The sequence below is a fragment of the Lemur catta genome, chromosome 19, assembly GCF_020740605.2.
Source record: "Lemur catta isolate mLemCat1 chromosome 19, mLemCat1.pri, whole genome shotgun sequence".
Taxonomy (NCBI): domain Eukaryota; kingdom Metazoa; phylum Chordata; class Mammalia; order Primates; family Lemuridae; genus Lemur; species Lemur catta.
Window position 1 is genome coordinate 30,421,208 of NC_059146.1, and position 19,517 is coordinate 30,440,724.

Genomic DNA, 19,517 nt, shown 5'->3' on the forward strand with positions numbered 1-19,517 from the left:
ATCAATAAATCATGGAACCGTCAGCCAATGGAAGACTACACTGGCAAGCAGAAAGAATAAACTATAGCCAAATACAATAACATGGAGGAATTGCAAAGACACCAGGTTGAATAAAAGGTGGACACAGGCCAGGCGCAGTGACTCATGCCTGTAATCCTAGCACTCTGGGAGGCTGAGGTGGGAGGATCGCTCGAGACCAGCCTGAACAAAAGCGAGACCCCGTCTCTACTAAAAAATAGAAAGAAAGTAACCAGACAACTAAAAATATATAGAAAAAGTTAGCCGGGCATGGTGGCGCATGCCTGTAGTTCCAGCTACTCGGGAGGCTGAAACAGAAGGATCGCTTGAGCCCAGGAGTTTGAGGTTGCTGTGAGCTAGGCTGACGCCACAGCACTCTAGCCCAGGCAACAGAGTGAGACTCTGTCTCAAAAAAAAAAAAAAAGAAAAGAAAAGGTGGACACAGTAGATGAGTCCATTTATATACAGCTCAAAATGAGACGAAACTACCCTGTTGGACTTAAGGCTGGTGGTATTAATAACTTGTGTCGGTGCTAGCAAGGGGCACAGGGGGTTTATGGAAAATGGCGTTGTTTCTTGATTTGTATGAATGTCACATGGGTTTGTTCAGTTGGTGACAACTCATCAACCTAAGTACTTAATGATTTGTGCTCTTTTTTTGTATTTCCATTTAAAAAAAAGTCAAGCATGACACATTTAGGTAAAAGATAAAAACATACTCAAAAGGAAAGTCTGTTTCTATGAGTACAGAGTTAGGTGATGTACATAAATGCACAGACAGCAGTTTGGATGTAGTATTGGTCACCCCTGTCTAAGAGGGGACAGTGGATGGGGAGGGTTTACCTCCACCTGTAATGTTTTTGTAATAAGGTAACACTAGGTTATGTGAGGATTCAGTGAGTTAATATTTTGAAAGCCCATAGAGCTGTGTGTGGTACACAGTAGGTGCTACATAAAGGTTTGTTACAGTAAAGTAATGAAGTGGAAATGTTCTCCAGGGTACAAATGGTACTTAAAAGTAAACTCGGGACAAAAGAAACATAAAAAGGAATATGCAAAATATATGTCTTGTGAGTTTCCATTCAACTTTTGGGCATCATATACATGAATATGTCCTTGGAGAAATAACAGACTTTTCTTTTGAGTGTGTGTGTTTTTACATAAATATTAGTCACACTTTTTTTTTTAAACCTGCTTTTACTGAAGTACGACTGTGACGGTCCTGAGACAGAAAGATGAGGGAGATAGAGCAAGCCCCGCTGGGCCAGGGGGTGGGGGCCAGCAGCACCGGAAACCTCAGCCCGAAGGGATCCCCGAGTGGGGGTGGGGGCCTCTGGTCTCTCCCCAGCCTCTTCCTTCCCCCTGGCCTGGGGGTGGGTGGGGAGGGGCAGTTCCTCTTTCCTTCCCAAGCACCGAGGAGGCCCCAGCTCCCTAGGGGCTGAGAAGCTGGAGCCTTGGCAAGGGGGGAGGAGCTGAGCCACGATCTCTGCAAGACCCCCACCCTCGTCCCCCCAGGAAACATGAACAGGAAAGACAGCAAGAGGTGAGAGGACCCTCCCCAGCAGCCTGGGAGCACCCTAAGCCCTTGGGCCTCCCACTGCGAGGGCAGGCTGGGGAGATACTGACGAGGGGGTAGGAGGGCTGGCTCCTCTAGGAGACAGCACGGGGGTGCCAGGTGGCAGGATGCTTCAGGGAGGCCAGAGCCAGCTGGGGCTGCACTGCGTGCATTGGAGCATCTGTGTACCTTGTCCTTTCTCTCTCTCTGGAGTTTGAGCTTCTCCTTGCCACCCTAGCTCCCCCGACCCTGGCTCCCTCTGCTGAATGTCCCTGTCCTCCCTGGGGTCTTCCTGGCTCCCCATCACAGTCGTGTCCTCTGGACTGGCAACTGCGGCCTCCTGCAGGGCCCTGCCCCAGGAGAGGGGAGTGTGACGCAGGGCTAGGCGGCTCCCCTGCCTCGTAAACCACCCTGACAGCTCCAGACACTACCGGGGCTGCCGGTCTGCAGAGAGGGGCCTAGCGGCTGGCTGTGCCAGCAGGTTCTGGAATGAGTTTCTGTCTCCCAGGCAAGCTTGCCCTCTGTCCCCGCAGGGGTGGGTGGTGGTGGGCTCCCCAGCCTGGGTAGCTCCTCCAGCCTCCGCCAGCATGACTCCGATGTGCAAAGGGATCCCTTCCCCATAATGCTCAGCAGTTTAGTGGTGGAGTCCTGGCTGCCTCATTTCCTGGCTGTGTGACCTTAGGTAAGTCACTCAACTGCTCTGTGTCTGTTTCTGTCAATAGAATAATCACAGACCCTACCTCGGAGGGGCCTGTAAGTGCTCAGCAAGACAGTCTAGACCAGTGGTTCTCAAACTTGAGCTTGTATCAGAACCACCTGGAGGGCTCGTAAAACTCAGGTTACTGGACTTGCCCCTAAAGTTTTTGATTTTGTGGTTTGGGGTAGGGTCTGAGAATTCGTATTTACATCAAGTTCCCCGGTGATGCTGTTGGTACTGGCTGAGGACCATGGTGTGGGAACCACGATCTAGATGGAGCGCCCCCTCGGCCTGGCACACAGTCAGCACTCAGTAAAGCCGGGCTTATTCAACAGTATTCAATGCCAATGTACTGGGCCCTTAGGGTGTGCCGCGGTCCCGCCACCCCATGCTGCAGGCCTGGCTCTGGTCTGCCTGATCGCTTTCTCCCTCTGCTCCTCAAGTTCAACTCTCCCACTCTGGTCACCTAATAGCCTGGGTGAACCAAGTCCATTACTGAGCACTTTTGAGGAAGGTCCATGAGTTTTCCTACGAGGAAACTGAGGCCCAGAGAAATTGACTATCACAAAGTCACACAGCCAGCAGCTTTGTCTGGAGCTGGGATTCTGCTCCCTCCTGCCTCCCACCCTCCCTTTTCTCCATTACTGTCTTTCCCCAACTGGAACAATAGCCTCAGAGAGCCACCGGGCAGGGCAGAGTGAGGGTTATTTTTAAACTTTCCTTGAAGCCACCTTAGCCCCAGGGACCCCCAGCTGTGAGGAGCCCTGGGGAGGCCACTTTGCACTGGCATTTCCTCTCCAGGGTCCTAATCTAGGCTAAGACTCCAGGTCCTGCCGAAGGGCTAGCTTGGGGGATGCTGTCTCCTTAGTAGGGGTGAAGGTGGGGAGAAGGGGAGAGGGACTCCCAGGGGTCTGTGTGCAGGAGCCTGATCTCAGGAGGCTGGGGGGTTGCAGGGCAGGTGTCAGAGACCAAAGGGGAATTCTGAGGAGTCAGCCTGAAGGCAGAGCCTCCTGGGCTTCCCCTGGGGCAGAGAAGTGATCCCAGGGGTCTGCCATGATCCCCTGGGAGGTCAGGGGTAATCCCGGGGATCTGCCAACAGGAAGTGTCTTCCATGATGCCTTGGGACCAAACAGTCAAGAGGAATTTGGGGGCAGTGCCTGCAGGAGGAAGTTCTCACGATTACCTGGAGGGTCCTTAGCAGTCCCAGGGGTTGGAGGGTCTTCTCCTGTGATTCCCTGGGGAATTCACAGTGGTCTTCAGGACCTTTTCCTCTAATGCCCTGAAGGGAGCAGGAGTAACCCTGGGAGTTTACTTGTAGGAAAGGGTTCTTCTGATTATCCCTGGGAGATCTGGAATGTTCCTGGGGGCTTCTCCCCTAAATCCATGGTAGGTCAGGAGTAACCCTGGGGCTTTGCCTTTAGGAAGCTTCTCCCAGGGTACCTTGGGGCATTGGGGTGAAGAGGCATTCTGGGGGTCTGCCCAAAGGGGCTCCCATGATTTGGGGTGGCCGGTACCCACAGGAAGTCCCACCAGGAATGCACGGGGAAGACAGGGGCACGGGGCCGGCCCCGACAAGCCCGCCGCCACAAGACATGCCCCACCCCCCGGGAAATCAGCAAGGTCATGGCCTCCATGAATCTGGGCATGCTGAGCGAGGGCGGCTGCAGTGAGGAGGAGATGCTGGAGAAATGCATCCAGTCCTTCGGTGAGTGTCCACCTCCCCGCAGCCTCTTGGTCCCAACACCAGGCCAGGCACCCACTTCTCTCGGCCTCAGGTTTTGGGGGTATAAAATGGGAGCAGGGGTGTGTGGAACCAGGCAGTCCAACCAGCTCTGGAGGCTGTGCTGTCCATTGCCCAGGGGCCATTCTGACACAGGGTCCCCCTTCTCCCACCCTTAGACTCCACTGGCAGCCTGCGCCATGGGGACCACATTCTTAACATGGTGCTGGCCATGCACAGCTGGGTACTGCCTTCCGCCAACCTTGCTGAGCGTCTGCTGACCTTATATCCTCCCAGGACCGTGACCTGTGGGCAGAGGGTGGAGGGTGGGGACGTGAGAGCCTGGGAGATGGGGACAGGGTGAGCAGGCAGGTCTGGGATGCTGGATAACAGAGCCTTGACCAGACTCAAGTACCAGAAGGCTGCAGAGGACACACAGGAGCTGAGGCGGCTGCAGATCTGTCACCTGGTCAGGTAGGGCGGGGCCAAGGTTTCTACTCCCATGACCCAAGACTCCCATCCTGCTACCCCCCAAAAAATATCTCTCAGAGACTCCCCAGCCCAGTTCCCACAGACCCACCCCCACTCCCCAAAATCCCACTTCTGAGACACCTCTGGCTTGGTTCCTAAGACCCTCCCAGTTCTATTCCTTAGAACCCCCACTTCCCAGAGACCCCCAGCCAGATCCCATGGATGTTCTCCCAGCTGGTTTCCAAAGGCCTCCAGCTCTGATCCCTGTATTGCGCCCCCACATGCCCCAGCCTAATCCTCAGACTTCCTCACCCTGTCCCTCTCAAAATTTCACACCAGGAGTCCCCAGTCTAGTTCCTGAGACCCCCCCCCCCACTATCCTGCTTCCCATCAGGCCCACTTCCGAGAGATCCCCCCAGCCTGTTTTAAGAGACCTCCATCCTATTCCAGAGATCTCCCCCATCGGGTGCCCCTCCAAACAAACCCTCACCTTCCACAGACCCCCTGCACACAGTTAGAGACCCCTAGCCCAGCACCTAGAGATTCCTCAGCCCAAGGGACCCCTTGTAGAGACCTCACCCCCAGTTCATCTCACCATTGCTAAACCACTCTCAGGTACTGGCTCACTCAACACCCAGAGGCGGTGCACCACGAGCCCCAGCTAGAAGAAGTCATAGGTCGTTTCTGGGCCACTGTAGCCCAGGAGGGCAACTTGGCCCAGAGGAGCCTGGGAGATTCTTCCAACCAGTGAGTCAGCACCAAGCCCCCTCCCCTGCTCTACCCCATTCTGCCATCTCCCTCCACACCCCCAAAACCCTCAGCTTGGAGCCACTCCAATACTCTGTCCCTCTCGGCCCCCAGCCTGAGCCCTGGTGGCCCCGGGCCCCCGCCCCCCATGAGCAGCCCAGGCCTGGGCAAAAAGTGCAAAGTGTCCCTGCTTTTCGACCACTTGGAGGCGGGGGAGCTGGCTCAGCACCTCACTTACCTGGAGTTCCGGTCCTTCCAGGCTATCACGGTGAGGACCTCCCCTCCCCTCCCCGCCCTGCCTCGCCCCAAGCAGAGGACAGATGTGGGGTGGGGTGGGGCCTGGTGGGGGGGCCAGGCAGGACTGAGAGGACCCCTGCATGGGCACCCAAACAGGGATCTCAGACTCTTAAACTGTCAAACCCAGGTGCTAGATGGTCTAAGAAAATGAATTAAGCTGGCTAAGCACAGAGCCCCTGGGTTCAAATCCCATCAGCCCCTTCTTACCTGTGTCACTTTGAACTAGTTTCTCAACCTCTCTGGGACTCATTTGTAAAATGGAGGTCATACGACTTCATTGGATGATTGGGGAATTAAACGAATAACTCTATGTTAAAATGCTCATTGCAGTGCCTGGCACTTAGTAAGTGCTCAGAATATTTGATCACTTATTCATTTATTCAGGAAGCATTTAAATTCACCATGCCTCAGTTTCCTCATCTGTAAAAAGGGGATATTAACAGTTCATGCCTCATAGGAACAGTGCCTGGTCCAGAGCAAATGCTATCTAGATGGTGAAACCATTTGAAATTTCCATATTTTACCTACCCAGATGTCAATTTCATGTGCTTCAGTATATATGTGTTAGCTTTTGCCATCTTGATGTCATAGTTTCAAGGGAAGATGGGGATCTGGTTCCTCACTGTGGAAATTTCCTGATCGTGTGTGTATGTATGTAAATATACAAACATACGTGGTTCAGTGGAAGTGCGTGTGGAATATATACTCTTTGAGTAGAACAAATAGAAGTTGATTTCAATCCTCTTCTCCATCCTCCCTTTTGCTGATTGTATACCAGTCAGGTATACAGTAAGAGAATACAGATGCATACCTGTGTGACCCTGAGCAAATTACTTGTCCTCTCTGTGCCTCAATTGCCTCATCTCTAAAATGGGAATAACAATAGCAGTACTCACCTCTTAGAGTTATGAGGATTAAATTAGTTAATATAATAAAGTGCTCAAAATAGTGTCGTGACTGCTTGGAGGATGGCGTGTGAGGGGCTGAGCCTGAGCACCACTGCCCACCCTGACGCCCACCTCGCCCCCAGCCTCAAGACCTGCGAAGCTACGTTTTGCACGGCTCGGTGCGGGGCTGCCCGGCCCTGGAGGGTTCCGTAGGCCTCAGCAACAGCGTGTCCCGCTGGGTGCAGGTCATGGTGCTCAGCCGTCCCGGACCCGCACAGCGCGCGCAGGTGCTGGACAAGTTCATTCAGGTGGCACAGGTAAAGCCCGCCTGCCTCCCGCCGGCTTTCGGGTGCCAGCCCCGCCCTCCCGGCGATGACGTCACGCTTCTCCCGGCCCCGCCCCCGAGGCCACAGTCGGGGTCTTCTAAGCCCGGACTGTAACTTCTTCCTTGGGCTTGACATCACCGCATCCAATCTGCGTTGGCCCCCCTCTTTGGCCCTAGAGGTGGCAGTTAACGAAGTCCCTCCTGGCCAGGTCTCCCAAGACCTATGCCCAAATATTCTATCCCCAGGGCAAGGAAAGCGTCCCTCCGGTGCCCCACCTTTGCCTCCACCGAGCCTTCCCGCCCCAGGCCCCAGCGCCCCCTTCACAGTGACCGCACCCCTCCCCATCACGCCCGCTCCTCCCTCCCCTCCCCCCTCCCCTCCCCCCTCCGGATACCCTCCCTCCCTTCTGGGGAAAAGGGAAGCCCTCGGCCCTCACGTGGCCGCACCCCCTTGTGCATTTCCACGCAGACCACGCCCTCCCCTGGCGCTTCCCTCGCTCCGCTTCCTCCTGCCAGCTCCTAGGCCTACAGCTGTCTCGCATCTGTCTGAGCCTTGCCTATCTCTCTGGCCCCACTCACCTCTGCCTGGTTCCCAACTCCTGCCCAGAGCCCCCTCCTTCTTGTCTCTCCTCACCTGTCTGACTCTCAGAGCAGTCTGACCCCCAGGCGCCTGACACCTGTCTGACACACACCTGTGTATTCCCCAAATCTGTCCACCTCCCATACTCACCTGTTTCCCACATTTCTAACCTCCCATTAGCCTATCACCTGCCCGACCAGCCCCACCCCCCGCCCCAGATAACAGTCTGACACCCCTGTGAGACCTACATGCCTGCTTGTGGCCCACTCCTGCTGGACACACGCACCTTCTCTCACCTTTCTGATGCCCACACTGGGCCACTGCTGCACACGCCTTGGACCCCAAGTCACCAGGGATGTTCTCATCTGAACTTCCGACTTGCCTGTCCTACAAAACCTGCCATCTCTGTGCACCGCCTCCCTTCCTAGAGTCTCCACCAGCTGCAGAATTTCAACACCCTGATGGCGGTCACAGGCGGCTTGTGTCATAGTGCCATCTCCAGACTCAAGGACTCCCACACCCACCTGAGCCCTGACAGCACCAAGGTGAACCCCCACTGCCCTCCCCAAAGTCCAAGTGGTCAGCTGACCTGAACCCCCACCCTTAAATTCCCCAGCCCCTGCCCATCCCTGCCCAGGAGCCCTGGAACCGCCCGAGGACTTGCTCCTCCAAACCCTGCAGACCTCCGGGCTCTGTCTGCGCTCTTCCCCCGTGTCATCCATCCGCCCACAGGCTGACCCCTCTCCACTCTCAGTGTGCCTGGTCCTGAGCAGGGCTGTGAGGGAGGCAGATGCTAACAGAACTTGCAGTCCAGATGGGGGGCTAAGACACACACCCAAAGATGCCAACATGTGTGCCACCCAAGGGAGGAGCATGGGTTGGAGATGTCCTGGGAGGTGTCTGAGAAGAGTGAGTCATTCCTGAATCTGGCATATGGCTGAGGCCAGGAAGTGGCAGGAAGGTAGGCTGGAGATGCCCAGGGGAAGATCCCGTTGAGCCTCGCCAGCAGGGCTAAGGTGCTTGGACTTTACCCAAAGGGCAATGGGGAGCTAGGGAAGGTCTAGGAGTGATGACACATGCACGATTTCTCAGGTTTTTGAGAAATCGCTCTAGCCTGGCGAATGGGGGATGGTGGGGCCTCTCTGAGATGGGGACCCAAGAGGAAGAGCAGTTTGGGGAAGATGCTGAGACCAATGTGGGATATGGAGGGACTCAGGTGGTGTCCCAAACACCACTGGGCCCCTGGGGGTCTGGAGCCCACACAGGAGGCCGCTAGGACACTCCCCTCCAGGGGGCTCAGGGAACAGAACTGCCCTCCCGATAACATGCCCCCATGACATGTCCCTCCACGCAGGCCCTGCTGGAACTGACTGAGCTCCTCGCCTCCCACAACAACTACGCCCGCTACCGCCGCGCCTGGGCTGGCTGCACCGGCTTCCGGCTGCCAGTGCTGGGTGTGCACCTCAAGGACCTGGTGTCCCTGCATGAGGCACAGCCTGACAGGTTGCCTGATGGCCGCCTGCACCTACCCAAGCTGAACAGCCTCTACCTGCGGCTGCAGGAGCTGGCAGCCCTCCAGGGGCAGCAGCCGCCCTGCAGTGCCAATGAGGACCTGCTGCATCTGCTCACGGTGAGCTGGCTGCCCTGCCCAGGCTGGGCTCCCAGGGGCTGAGCGAGGAGACTGAGATTTAGGGTTCTGGGCGGGTGAGCGTCTGCAGGACCAGCGTGGAATCATGCTTGGAGCACACAGGCTCTGAAGCCAGAGCTTCTAGGTTTTATTCTAGCTATGTGATCTTGGGCAAGTCACTTCACCCATTGGCCTCAGTTTCCTTATCTGCAAAATGGGAATAATAATACGACCCACTTTGGAGGATGGTTGAGGAGAATCAACCAATAATATAATTCATATAAAGTACTTCTAACAGTATCCAGAGCACAGTGAGCGCTGTGTAAGTGATGCCCCTGATCCCCCCAGCAACTCAAGTATCCATTGATCTGAGCTCTGGGATTGTCTGGGGCTTTCACACTCCTGAACTCCAAGCTTCTGAGCTTCTCATGCCAATAGTCCAAACCTCCAAGCTTTGACCTATCCAGGAATCTAAGCCAAAAGCTAGTAACTGTTATCAATCATTTACTATGTCCCAGGCACTATGTTAAAAAAAAAAAAAAAACCCTCTCCACAGATCACCTCATTCTACCTTACAAACCTATAGGCAAGGACCCTTATCGTACCCATTCTATGGATTGGGAAACTGAGGCCCTGGGAGGCGAAGTCACTTGTCCACTGTCCCGCAGCAGTAAAACCAGGATGTGAATCCAGGCAGGCCAGCCTCCGAGCCGGCTTGTCAACGTATGTTAACTCCTGCACTGTGGCCTAGGACCGTGAGTGCGGGATGTGGCTACACTTTCCCTCAGTTTTTGAATCGAGTCTGGGATGCTAAGGGCCATGTAGTTTAAAACTGGAAAGTTGATTTGCTATGACAGAACCAGCTACATGATTGGCAGGGTCCAGTGCAAAATGAAAACATAGGCCTCTTTGTTCAAAGTTATTAAAAATTTCAAGATGATGACAGCAGGGCATTCAGGCAAGGGTGGGGGGGCGCTTCTGCACGGGTCTCTGGCCTGTGAAGCTGGCCCTGCCCTAGGATGAGGGGTGCTTAAGGCCCTCTGCTCTGCTGCTTCTAAAAGGCCATCATCAGCCCAAATGTTTCTTGAGCACCTGCTGTGAGCCTGGCACTCTCCGCTGCTGGGGACACCGCAGTGGGCAAGTCAGAAAAACAATGGCTGTTCTGGTGGGGCTGACATTCCAGTGGGGACAACGGCCAATGAAACAAAGTGAGGAAACAGCCACTCTTGGCCCATAAGTGCTGTAGGGAAAACAATGGACAAATGACAGGGGTGTGATTTTTAAATAGGGAGACCAAAAAAGACCTCAGCAAGAAGATGGCATTTCTAGAGGGGGGAAGGAACCGTGTGGAGTGTGAGGGGGGTGTGGTGGGAGAGATCTTAGGGGTCTCCAGAGAAAAGGGGCTTTGGGAAGAAGACGGAGAGCGGCGGTCCAGGCTGGGACGCGGGCTGCAGGCAGGACGGAGACAAAGACTGTACCGCCCCTGCCGGCGCCCAGCTTTCCTTGGATCTCTTCTACACGGAGGATGAGATCTACGAGCTTTCTTACGCCCGGGAGCCCCGCTGTCCGAAGAGTCTGGTGAGACCTGACCCCTGACCTCTGACCCTCCTCCCCCTCCACTGCCCAAGCCTATGCGCTAACTGTGCCCCTCTGTCCCTGCCCCAGCCACCCTCCCCCTTCAAAGCACCTCTGGTGGTAGAGTGGGCCCCTGGTGTGACACCCAAGCCGGACAGGGTCACCCTGGGTCGGCACGTGGAGCAGCTGGTGGAGGTAAGGAGGGGACAGTGGCCTGGCTGCGGGGGGCCAGGAGGGAGACACCTGCATGGCCCTGCATCTGCAGAGGGGGCTCTGAGGCCGTGGGGTTCACACCTTGCTGACTGGGCCGCATTCTGCCTCCCCACGCTGCTCCCAAGTCCGTATTCAAGAATTATGACCCTGAAGGCCGAGGAACCATCTCTCAGGAGGACTTCGAGCGGCTCTCGGGCAACTTCCCCTTCGCCTGCCATGGGCTTCACCCACCTCCCCGCCAGGGGTAAGCAGTCCTGGGTCCCCCGAAGACAAGGACACGGGGGTTGCCTGGACGCCCGGGCCTGGGGGAGGTAGGGGCTGGGCATGCTGAGGCTCCGTCTCTCCCCCAGGAGAGGCTCCTTCAGCAGAGAGGAGCTGACAGGGTACCTGCTCCGGGCCAGCGCCATCTGCTCCAAGCTGGGCCTGGCCTTCCTGCACACCTTCCATGAGGTCACCCTCCGCAAGCCCACCTTCTGTGACAGCTGCAGTGGCTTCGTGAGTACTCTGCCCTGTTACTGCCCCCGGGCCCCCCGCCCCTGGAAAGCCCCAATTCCTCATGGGCGGCCGGGATCAGAAAACCAGCCCCGCCCTGGGGCACAGTCCCCAGACTCCAGAAAATTCTCCAGCCTCAGATAATCCCCACATTTCATATTACCCTAAACCAGACACGCCTACATCCTGGATAGTCTCCAAACTCTAGATAAGCCCAAATTCCAGATAATCCCCAAATCCCAGACCGTCTCCACCCCAGACAGTTGCCAAACTGTGGATAATCTCCGAAACTCTGGATAATCTACAAACCTGGGTAGATTATGTCCAGACAGAATCAGTCTCCAAATCTCTAGACTCCAGACCATTCAAACCCTGGATAAATTCGAAATTCAAGGTATCCTCAAACTCTGGGTAATGGACAAATCTCTCAGTCTCCAAACCAAGCCTAATTCACAAACCTTGGGTTACTGCCCAAATTCATTTGTTCACTCACTAAATATTTACTGAGCACCTCCTTTGTGCCCGGCGGTTCGAAGCTCTGGGGATACAGCAGGAACACAACAGACACAATCCCTGCCTGTAAAATTTACATTTTTTTTTTCTATTTTAATTCTTTTTTAGAGACAGTCTCACTGTCACCCAGGCTGGAGTGCAGTGGCACAATCAGCCCATTGTAGCCCTGAACTCCTGGGTTCAAGCAATCCTCCCACTTCAGCCTCCTGAGTAGCTGGGACTACAGGCACGCCACCATGCCCGGCTAGTTTTAAAATTTTTTTTGTAGAGATGAGGTCTCGCTATATTGCCCTGACTAGTCTTGAACTCCTGACCTCAAGGGATCCTCCTGCCTCAGCCTCCCTAAATGCTGGGTTTACAGGTGTGAGCACCATGCCTCACCATGAATTTACATTAACTCCTAATTTCCCCTAATTCTAATATCCTAGATGATTCCCCAAACTTGAGATACTTTAATTCCTTTAATTCCAGTTAAATCTCGAGCCTTGAGAATTTTCAGAACCTGGGTAGCTTCCGTACTTCCACACCCTCTCTTCCAATCCATAGCCCTCCCTCCCCTAGGCTGGGTAACCTATTCTGCTTTCTCTTCCCAGCTCTGGGGTGTCACCAAGCAAGGCTACCGCTGTCGGGGTGAGTGGGGCATCGGTGAGTGGGAGGGAATACTCCACTTGTAGGCTGGAAGAATGGAGGGCACGGACTGGGCCTCTGGCCATTAACCATTGCCTTCCTCCAGACTGTGGGCTGTGTTGCCACAAACACTGCAGAGACCAAGTGAAGGTGGAGTGTAAGAGGAGGCCAGGGGCCAAGAGCGATGTGGGTCCCCCAGGAGCCCCAGTCCCGCCCACACCAAGTCCCCCTGCCAGCTGTGGTAAGACCCAGAGCAGAGCAGTCCCGGGGAGGAACCTGGTGGACGTGGATTAAGTCCAAGGTCATGAGGCCTTTCCCATTATACCCATATCCCTTCCATGCATCACTCCACAAACAGGCTCTGAGGAAAATCTCTCCGACACACTATCCCTGGAACCTGAGACCGGGTGCCGCCTTCGCCATGCTTGGACCCAGACAGAGGCCCCACTCCCTTCCAGGGAATCAGAGATGGTGAGAAGGAACTGCTCCCTACCCCAGCTGGATACAGGGGAGACAGGTCACTTTGCTGGGGAAACCAGATGGAACAACAGAAAAGTAAAAATATGCATAAGATCTTCTATTGCTAGGGTGGGAGGATATAGGTACTAGTTCATTTTTAATGCTGATGGAAAAATACAGATTTTAATGTGTTGGGGAAAAATGGTTAACCACTAGTAGAAGAGAAAAGAGGATTTAGGGAGAAAAAAACCACTAAGATGGCAACAATAAGGCCAAGTATATCGGAAACTACAATTAATGTCAGTGGCATAAATTCTGCTATTCAAGGGCATAGACTCTCAGATTAGATTAAAAACTGAGTCCCAGGGGACATTCATTCATCCATTTACCACAGTCTGGGTGAGGCAAAGCTCTTAGTGGTGAAATGTCTTCTAGATATCGTATGTTTCCCGAATCACCTGGTGTCTTTCTCCTTCCAGGTCCCCTGCCCAGAGATGGCCCCATCATCCACCTTGTCCTCCAAGCTGGATTCTTAGACATCACTTCAGTCTCCTCTATCCCTTCCCCCAGTCAGTCCCAAGTCCTGCCCTCAGCCTCCAGCAGGGCCCCCAAAGGCACTGCTCCCTCCCTGTTCACACTGTCTTTGGTGACATGTCCATCGTCTCTTACCCTGAAAGCTATTTTCTTCTCTTGCATCACAGAGGGTACTAATCATACTTCCCTCTTCCTGCATTGAGTATCTGTGTAGCTCTGTGTTGGTTATATTTAGATTCAGGGATCGTCTCACCACCTCCCTAAACTTCTATTTCACATATGAGGAGACTAAGGCTCGGGGAGGTTAAGCTGCTGGCCCAAGGTGGCAGAGATGCCAAGGATTGGAGGCAGGACTCAAACCCAGGTCTTCTGTCAGCCTCTAAAACTGAAGCTCCTGACCAATATGCTACACTGACCAGGAGTCAGGAGGGGGCAAGGACAGAGCAGGTAGTTCCAGACTCTGGGCTTCCAGAGACGGGAGAGAAGGCTGAGAGGGGGATGGAACAGGAGCCTGCAAACCCCTAAGTCAGATCACAGCCCTCCTCTGCTCAGAGCCCTCCTATGGCTCCTCTCATCAGGGTAAAAGCCAGAGTCCTCACTGTGGCCCACAAAGCCCCACACAATCCGCCTCAACACCTCTCTGACCTCACCCCCCAGCCCTCACCTCCTTACTCACCCTACTTCAGTTACGCTGGTTTTGATGTTTCCTGAACATGCCCAAAATACTGCTACCTCAGGGCCTTTGCACTGGCTGTTCCCTCTGCCTGGAATGCTCTTCCCGAGGCCCACCTGGCTCCCCCTTTGGGACTTTGCTCAAATGGCCCCTTCGTGAAGCTTCCCTGACCATACTCAAAGTCACAGTCCTCCCACAGTCCCCATCCTGCCTCCCTGCTTTATTTTCACAGAACTTTCCCCATCTGACAAACTAGACATCTTACCCGGTCCCCTTTTCAATGTCTGCCTTTCCTCACCAGGAATGTCAGCTCCAGGACAGCAGAGATTTCTGTCTGTGTCTTTCCCTGCTGTGTCGCTGGTGCCTAGAACACGGCTGGCGAGTGTGGACACCAGACAAACATTCGTCCAATGCCTGAATATACCCTTCCCCCAACCCACAGGAAGGGACAGATGTACTGCTGAAGAGCAAAGGACTTTGCAGGTTAGAGCCACAGGGGCCTGTCCAGACCCAGGGAGCAGAGACCCACACGCCCCCAGACCGAAGCACCCCAACCTGGCCCTGCAGAGATAGGTCCTATGGCTGTCATAAATTAAATTTATTTTTCAGAAAACTCAGTTCTTGGTGTTGAGCAGTGGATGGGGCTAGGACATTAGGGGCCTCAGGAACAGGGGATGGGGGGCTTTGGTGCCAAGTACCAAGGGAAAGCCTCAAACCGACTCCCCAGGGCTTACCACTGGCATTAGCATCTGGCGGAGGAGAGCCCCCTGCCAGCGGTCCCACTTCACTTCTTCTTCTTCTTGCGGCCCCGATACTGGCGGCCCGGCTTCTGCCCACCCCCGTCATCTCGCCGGTCTCGCCAGCTGGGCATGGGAGCCTCCAGCTCATTTGGGCGGCCCCCCCGGTCTGGCACGTTGCCCATAAGCACCTGAGAGGTGATTAGACTTGAATTTCAGAGAAAAATAAAATCTTGGACAAGGGGGCCACAAAGCAAAGGGAACAGCATGAGTCTGAAGAAGGAAGGGCCACTGTTGACTATTTAGGTATAGTGGCTGGAGGACAGGGGACTGAATTGGCAGAAGATACAAGAATAAAGCTTCCAAACTGGGTTCCAAGGGCCTCAGCAAGAGGGAAATGAAGGGGAGGGTGACGGCAGAGGTCCAAGTCCCCACCCAGCATTAACAAGGGTGCCCCAACTTTGTCTATTTCATATATGGTGCTTTGTATAACATTTCTAGCAAACTAATGTTTTCTTCTAAATATCCATCATTTGGGCACCGCCTGTAATATACTTACTATGATACTTACTATATTTCCTTAAAGTAAATCACTTTTTTCTTATAGTTTGCCTTACTTTTTGCTGTGCTAGACTTTCCTCCCTAATATGCATTCACATGTTATATAAGACTATTTAGAGAGGTATGAGGCTAGATACCTAATCATTTAAACAAGGGTATTTCTGTTTTTTTAAAATGGTTTTTAAAAAACAAATAATACAACAGATAGGGCGAGGTTGTGGGGAAGGATTTTAAGGCTAAGGTGGACAGGTGGACAGGGCTCAGTAGATAGCTGGACTTTGTTTTCAAGTCACTGGGGAACTGTGGAAGGGTTCTGAGCTACGGAAGTACAAGGTACAAGGTCAGAATTTTGTGTGAGAAAGGTCCTTCTAGCTGCCAAGTCAAGTGGCTGGATTAGAGGTGGTGAGTCCAGAGGTCACGAACACAGGTGGGAGAGGACAAGCTTGGACCGGGGCAAAGGCTGAAGGGCCAATTTGAAGGCCAAGGATGCCAGGGCCCTTCCTCACCCCAGGTGCCCACCTTGTTGATAGCACAGCAGGTCCCTCGGCGGGCAGCCACGCTGGTGGCTGGGACAAGACGAGACAGGTCGGCTCGGGCAGCCAGGACATGTGCAATGGAGACATCTGATTCTGGGGTCAGAACCTCTCGAATTGGGATCAGCACTGCCTTCATGGCCTCTCCTTGGGCCTGGTGGGGGGGAAGAGGTGGCATGGAGAAGGTGCCCAAGAGCCCTCCCCAGGTGAAATCTGTCATCTTGGATGCATCCCTTCCTCACTCAGGGCCTCACTGCCGACATGTCTAAAGAAGGGCAATGGCTCTGAAGACACTCCCAGTGTACAGCTGGGAATTCTACAATGCCCTGGGAGCCCTGAGATTCTAGAAGCCCCCAAACGCACAAGATTGTAAAATTGCCTAAGCCTCAGAACCTCCAAGAGGGTAATAATTTCTGGCCCTTATTCCTCCTCCCTGCAGATGTAGCCCCCACAACTGGGCTTCCCTGCTGCTGCCAAGGTCCTCTGCCCCCACCTCTGCCCGATCACTCCAGTGGAAAGCAGATGTCGTGAGATCAAGGCGCTTGAGAAGGAGGCAGCGGCGGGAGCAGTACTGATCTCTCAGGCTTTGGGACAGAGACGCCAATGCTTCCTGGGAGAAAAAGTCTTAGTCATGCCAGTGGTCCCTCTCATTCCCATCTCTGGATGAGGACACTGTTCACATACAGCCACACAGTCTTACCCATCTGGGTGCATCTAGCGCATGACTGAGGAGAGGCTGCATGGACTCTGAGGGCAAGGAAGGCAGCAGTTCTGAGATCTGATGGGAGAAGAAGTCATAGGCCAACTGGGGTAGAAACAAGATGGATTCCTTGTAGACCCCAGTTCCCTGTGGACCCCAGTTCTCCATGCCCCTCAGGGCTAGGCAATGGAAACAAGAATGGCACTCGCAGTTCTAGCAAAACATGCCTGTGGCTGGGGCACTCCTGCCACACTGCTTTGGAGAGAGGCTCCATGGCCCCGCATCCAAGGAAAGTGGAATAGCCCGGGTGGGGAAGGGGCTCCAACTCTCACCTTAGCATGCAATTCCTGCAGCAGCTGGCTGGCAGGGGTTCCGGGTGTAGGTCTGGGGAGTCCCAGGGCTTGGAGAGTAAGACTCAGTTCCCAGACCATGCCAGCTCCCTCTTCTGCCCCTTCCCCAGGGGAAGACACAGGGCTGGGATCCAGCGAGGGGTGCAGGCGCAATAGGCGGGCAGCCTGGAGCTCCGAGCAAAGAAAACCTAAAAGTAGGAAAAGGGAGCGGTGCAATCAAGGGTTGCTACTCCATCCACCATAATCAAAAAGCCACAGGGCCTTTTACTCCTGCCCACCTGGAACCCTGGCTCCACCTCCAGAATAAGCCCCACCTCGAGATCCTGTCCCCTCCTGGGAATTTGACTCCTGCCCATCTGCCCGCCTCCTAGCCCAACCCACTTGAGCTACCAGATCCGCCCACAAAACTTCTAGCCCCGCCCATCTCAGAGCCCTATGCCCGCCCTAAAATTCCGACCCCGCCCTCCTGGAACCTCGGCTCTCCCACTACGGCATCCCAGGCCAGCCCCCGGCTCACGCAGCAGGCGCAGGCCCGCGTCGGGCTCGCGTAGCGCGGCCGCGCCGTCTCCGCCGCAGAGCGCGCGATCCGGGCAGTGCAACGCCCGCAGCAGGCCAGCCAACTGTCGCAGAAATTCCTCCTCTGCGTCTGGGCCTGCAGCGGGCAGGACGTCAGGGCGCGGCGGAACCCGCGGCTCCATCCCTCCGACTCTCCTGCCCCGTACGTACCGTCGCCGGCGTTCAGCACCTCAGCGCCCTCCTCTGGTTGCTGCTCCAGGGCGCCCAGAGCCGCCAGCTCCGCCGCCAGCCGTCCGCATAGAGCCCTGAAGTCTGGGCACGAGGTGCCCCGCGACGCCGCCCCCGGGCAACCCCCATACCTGCGGCGGGGCCGAGGCCGTGGGAAGGGTCGGGGAGGTCAGCGAGAATCCCCGCCCGTCCGCGTCCTGAGGGCAAACCTGCCCTTCCTGCACCCACCAGCGACACCGCACGCCCTCTTACCCCAGAGCCAGCAGGTCCCGGGCCACCGCGGCCCCCTCCCGCGCTCCCGCTTCCGCCCCTTCCATGAAAGCGTCTCCTCTGCGCCGGTGCGCGCCCCCTGCCGGCCGGCGGTAGGCCCCGCCCCTGGAGCGCCGCGCGCACCCGGCCCCCGTGCGCATTGTAGCGGCACCGACCAATCAGCCTCTTCTCGCAAGGGGGGCTTCGGACTCCAATTGGCGCAGGAGGAGGCAGAACCCGCCCCACGCCCTCCAGCACCCCCCTTCGGATAACCTGTCAGGGGTCTGGGAACGCCCCCTGGCGCTGTAAATTCCAGAGCGTGCGCTCAGGTCCCAGCTGTCACAAGCTACCGGGTGTCGGTACCATGGCGACATAAAAGCAACTTCTGTTTCCTTTTCTTCAGCTTCCCTCAGTTGCTTCTGCTCTTAAAGCAGAGAGTTGTTCACCCAACTCTGCCCTAAATCCAGAAACTCGCTTCCTCTTTTCTGCCGTAGGGTTGGAATTATGTTAGGGACCCAGGAATCCCGGCTCACCCCTCACACCCACTCCCCACCAGAGCTAGGCCCGACATCGAGCTCAATGTGCCCGTTAGGCCTTGGAGTGAGCAGGTAGAATACGCCACAGTTATTAAGGGATAGCACCCTAGCAGTCAGGCAAACAAGGGTTAGAGTTTGACTCCCCTACTCATCAGCTCTGTGTTCCTGCCAGCTTGTTTCCCATCTGTATAATGAAGATAATAACAGTACCTACCTCTTAAGAGTTGTTTGTGAGGATTAGAGTCCTGTATGTAAAAAGTGCTTAGCAGACATAAAGAGGGTACTCAATTAATAACAACTAACATATTAAGCAGTTAGTGTGTGCTATTGGGTTAAAGTATCTTATCCCTATTTTACAGAGGAGCAAACTGAGGCTCAGAGAGGATAAGTTACAGAATGGTGGTACCAGGACTCAAAGAGCTAATTCCAAATTCCATGTTCTTTAACCACTGAACCTATTTCTTCTATTATTGCTGCTGCTTTTATTGCTGTTGTTAATAATGGTTCCAGATCTAATCTCTTCCTTACTCTATCCCGGTTTCTAGCAGCTCCTAGATAATTCTGCTGGGCGGGGGAGTGGACTGGGAGCCTCCGGGAAGAACCGAGGGCCAGAGTTTGTTCCTCAGGGGCAGAGCCTACCTTTAATAGGGTATCTCCAGAGCCCTGATTACTCCAAGGCAGGGCACTCAAAGGGACCATTTGTTGACCTCAATAAAACATTTAAAATTGCTCAGGTTCAAAGACTGTTGGGAGCTATGTAAAAAAAAAAATGCTCAGTCCAAAAACTTGGACTTATAACCTTGACTCCTCTCCTTACAGCAAACCCCATATATAAATCTGTGGACTCTACCTTCAAAATAGAGCCAGTATCTGCTGACTTCTCCCCACTCCCCTGCACTCACTCTGGTCCTGTCCACCATTGAATTGTCCTGGATGGTCACAGCAGCCTCATCCCCATCAGCCTGCCCCCCCCCCCACCACATAACCCCCAGTCCATCTGTTGCCCACATGCAACAGAGAACACCTGAATCAGGCCACATCCCTCCCATGCTTGGAGACTTCCTGTGGCTCCATCTCCCTCAGGGTAAAAACCAAAG

General features: G+C 54.7%; 2 protein-coding genes across 4 annotated transcripts; one reads left to right on the plus strand and one right to left on the minus strand.

Moving 5' to 3' along the window:
• The first annotated feature begins 1,414 nt into the window (after positions 1-1,414).
• On the plus strand, positions 1,415-14,627 carry RASGRP4 (RAS guanyl releasing protein 4). Its single transcript, XM_045532103.1, has 17 exons — positions 1,415-1,561; positions 3,791-3,975; positions 4,170-4,275; positions 4,402-4,464; positions 5,077-5,208; positions 5,323-5,476; positions 6,536-6,709; positions 7,726-7,842; positions 8,652-8,927; positions 10,422-10,502; positions 10,590-10,694; positions 10,838-10,956; positions 11,063-11,207; positions 12,311-12,347; positions 12,451-12,585; positions 12,703-12,815; positions 13,283-14,627. The coding sequence occupies exons 1-17, from the start codon at positions 1,539-1,541 to the stop codon at positions 13,337-13,339; spliced, it is 2,022 nt and encodes a 673-aa protein (XP_045388059.1). The 5' UTR covers positions 1,415-1,538; the 3' UTR covers positions 13,340-14,627.
• FAM98C (family with sequence similarity 98 member C) lies at positions 14,594-17,979 on the minus strand. 3 transcript variants are annotated; one of them, XM_045532105.1, is made up of 8 exons: positions 17,888-17,978; positions 17,618-17,766; positions 17,409-17,543; positions 16,874-17,079; positions 16,542-16,619; positions 16,335-16,451; positions 15,828-15,995; positions 14,594-14,938 (listed from the first exon to the last, which is right to left on the minus strand). In XM_045532105.1, the coding sequence occupies exons 1-8, from the start codon at positions 17,950-17,952 to the stop codon at positions 14,795-14,797; spliced, it is 1,062 nt and encodes a 353-aa protein (XP_045388061.1). In that variant the 5' UTR covers positions 17,953-17,978; the 3' UTR covers positions 14,594-14,794. The 3 variants fall into 3 exon arrangements, with proteins under 3 accessions (XP_045388061.1, XP_045388062.1, XP_045388063.1); XM_045532106.1 differs by lacking the exon at positions 17,409-17,543; XM_045532107.1 differs by lacking the exons at positions 16,335-16,451; positions 16,542-16,619 and having other exon boundaries at positions 17,888-17,979.
• Between the last annotated feature and the right edge of the window lie 1,538 nt (positions 17,980-19,517).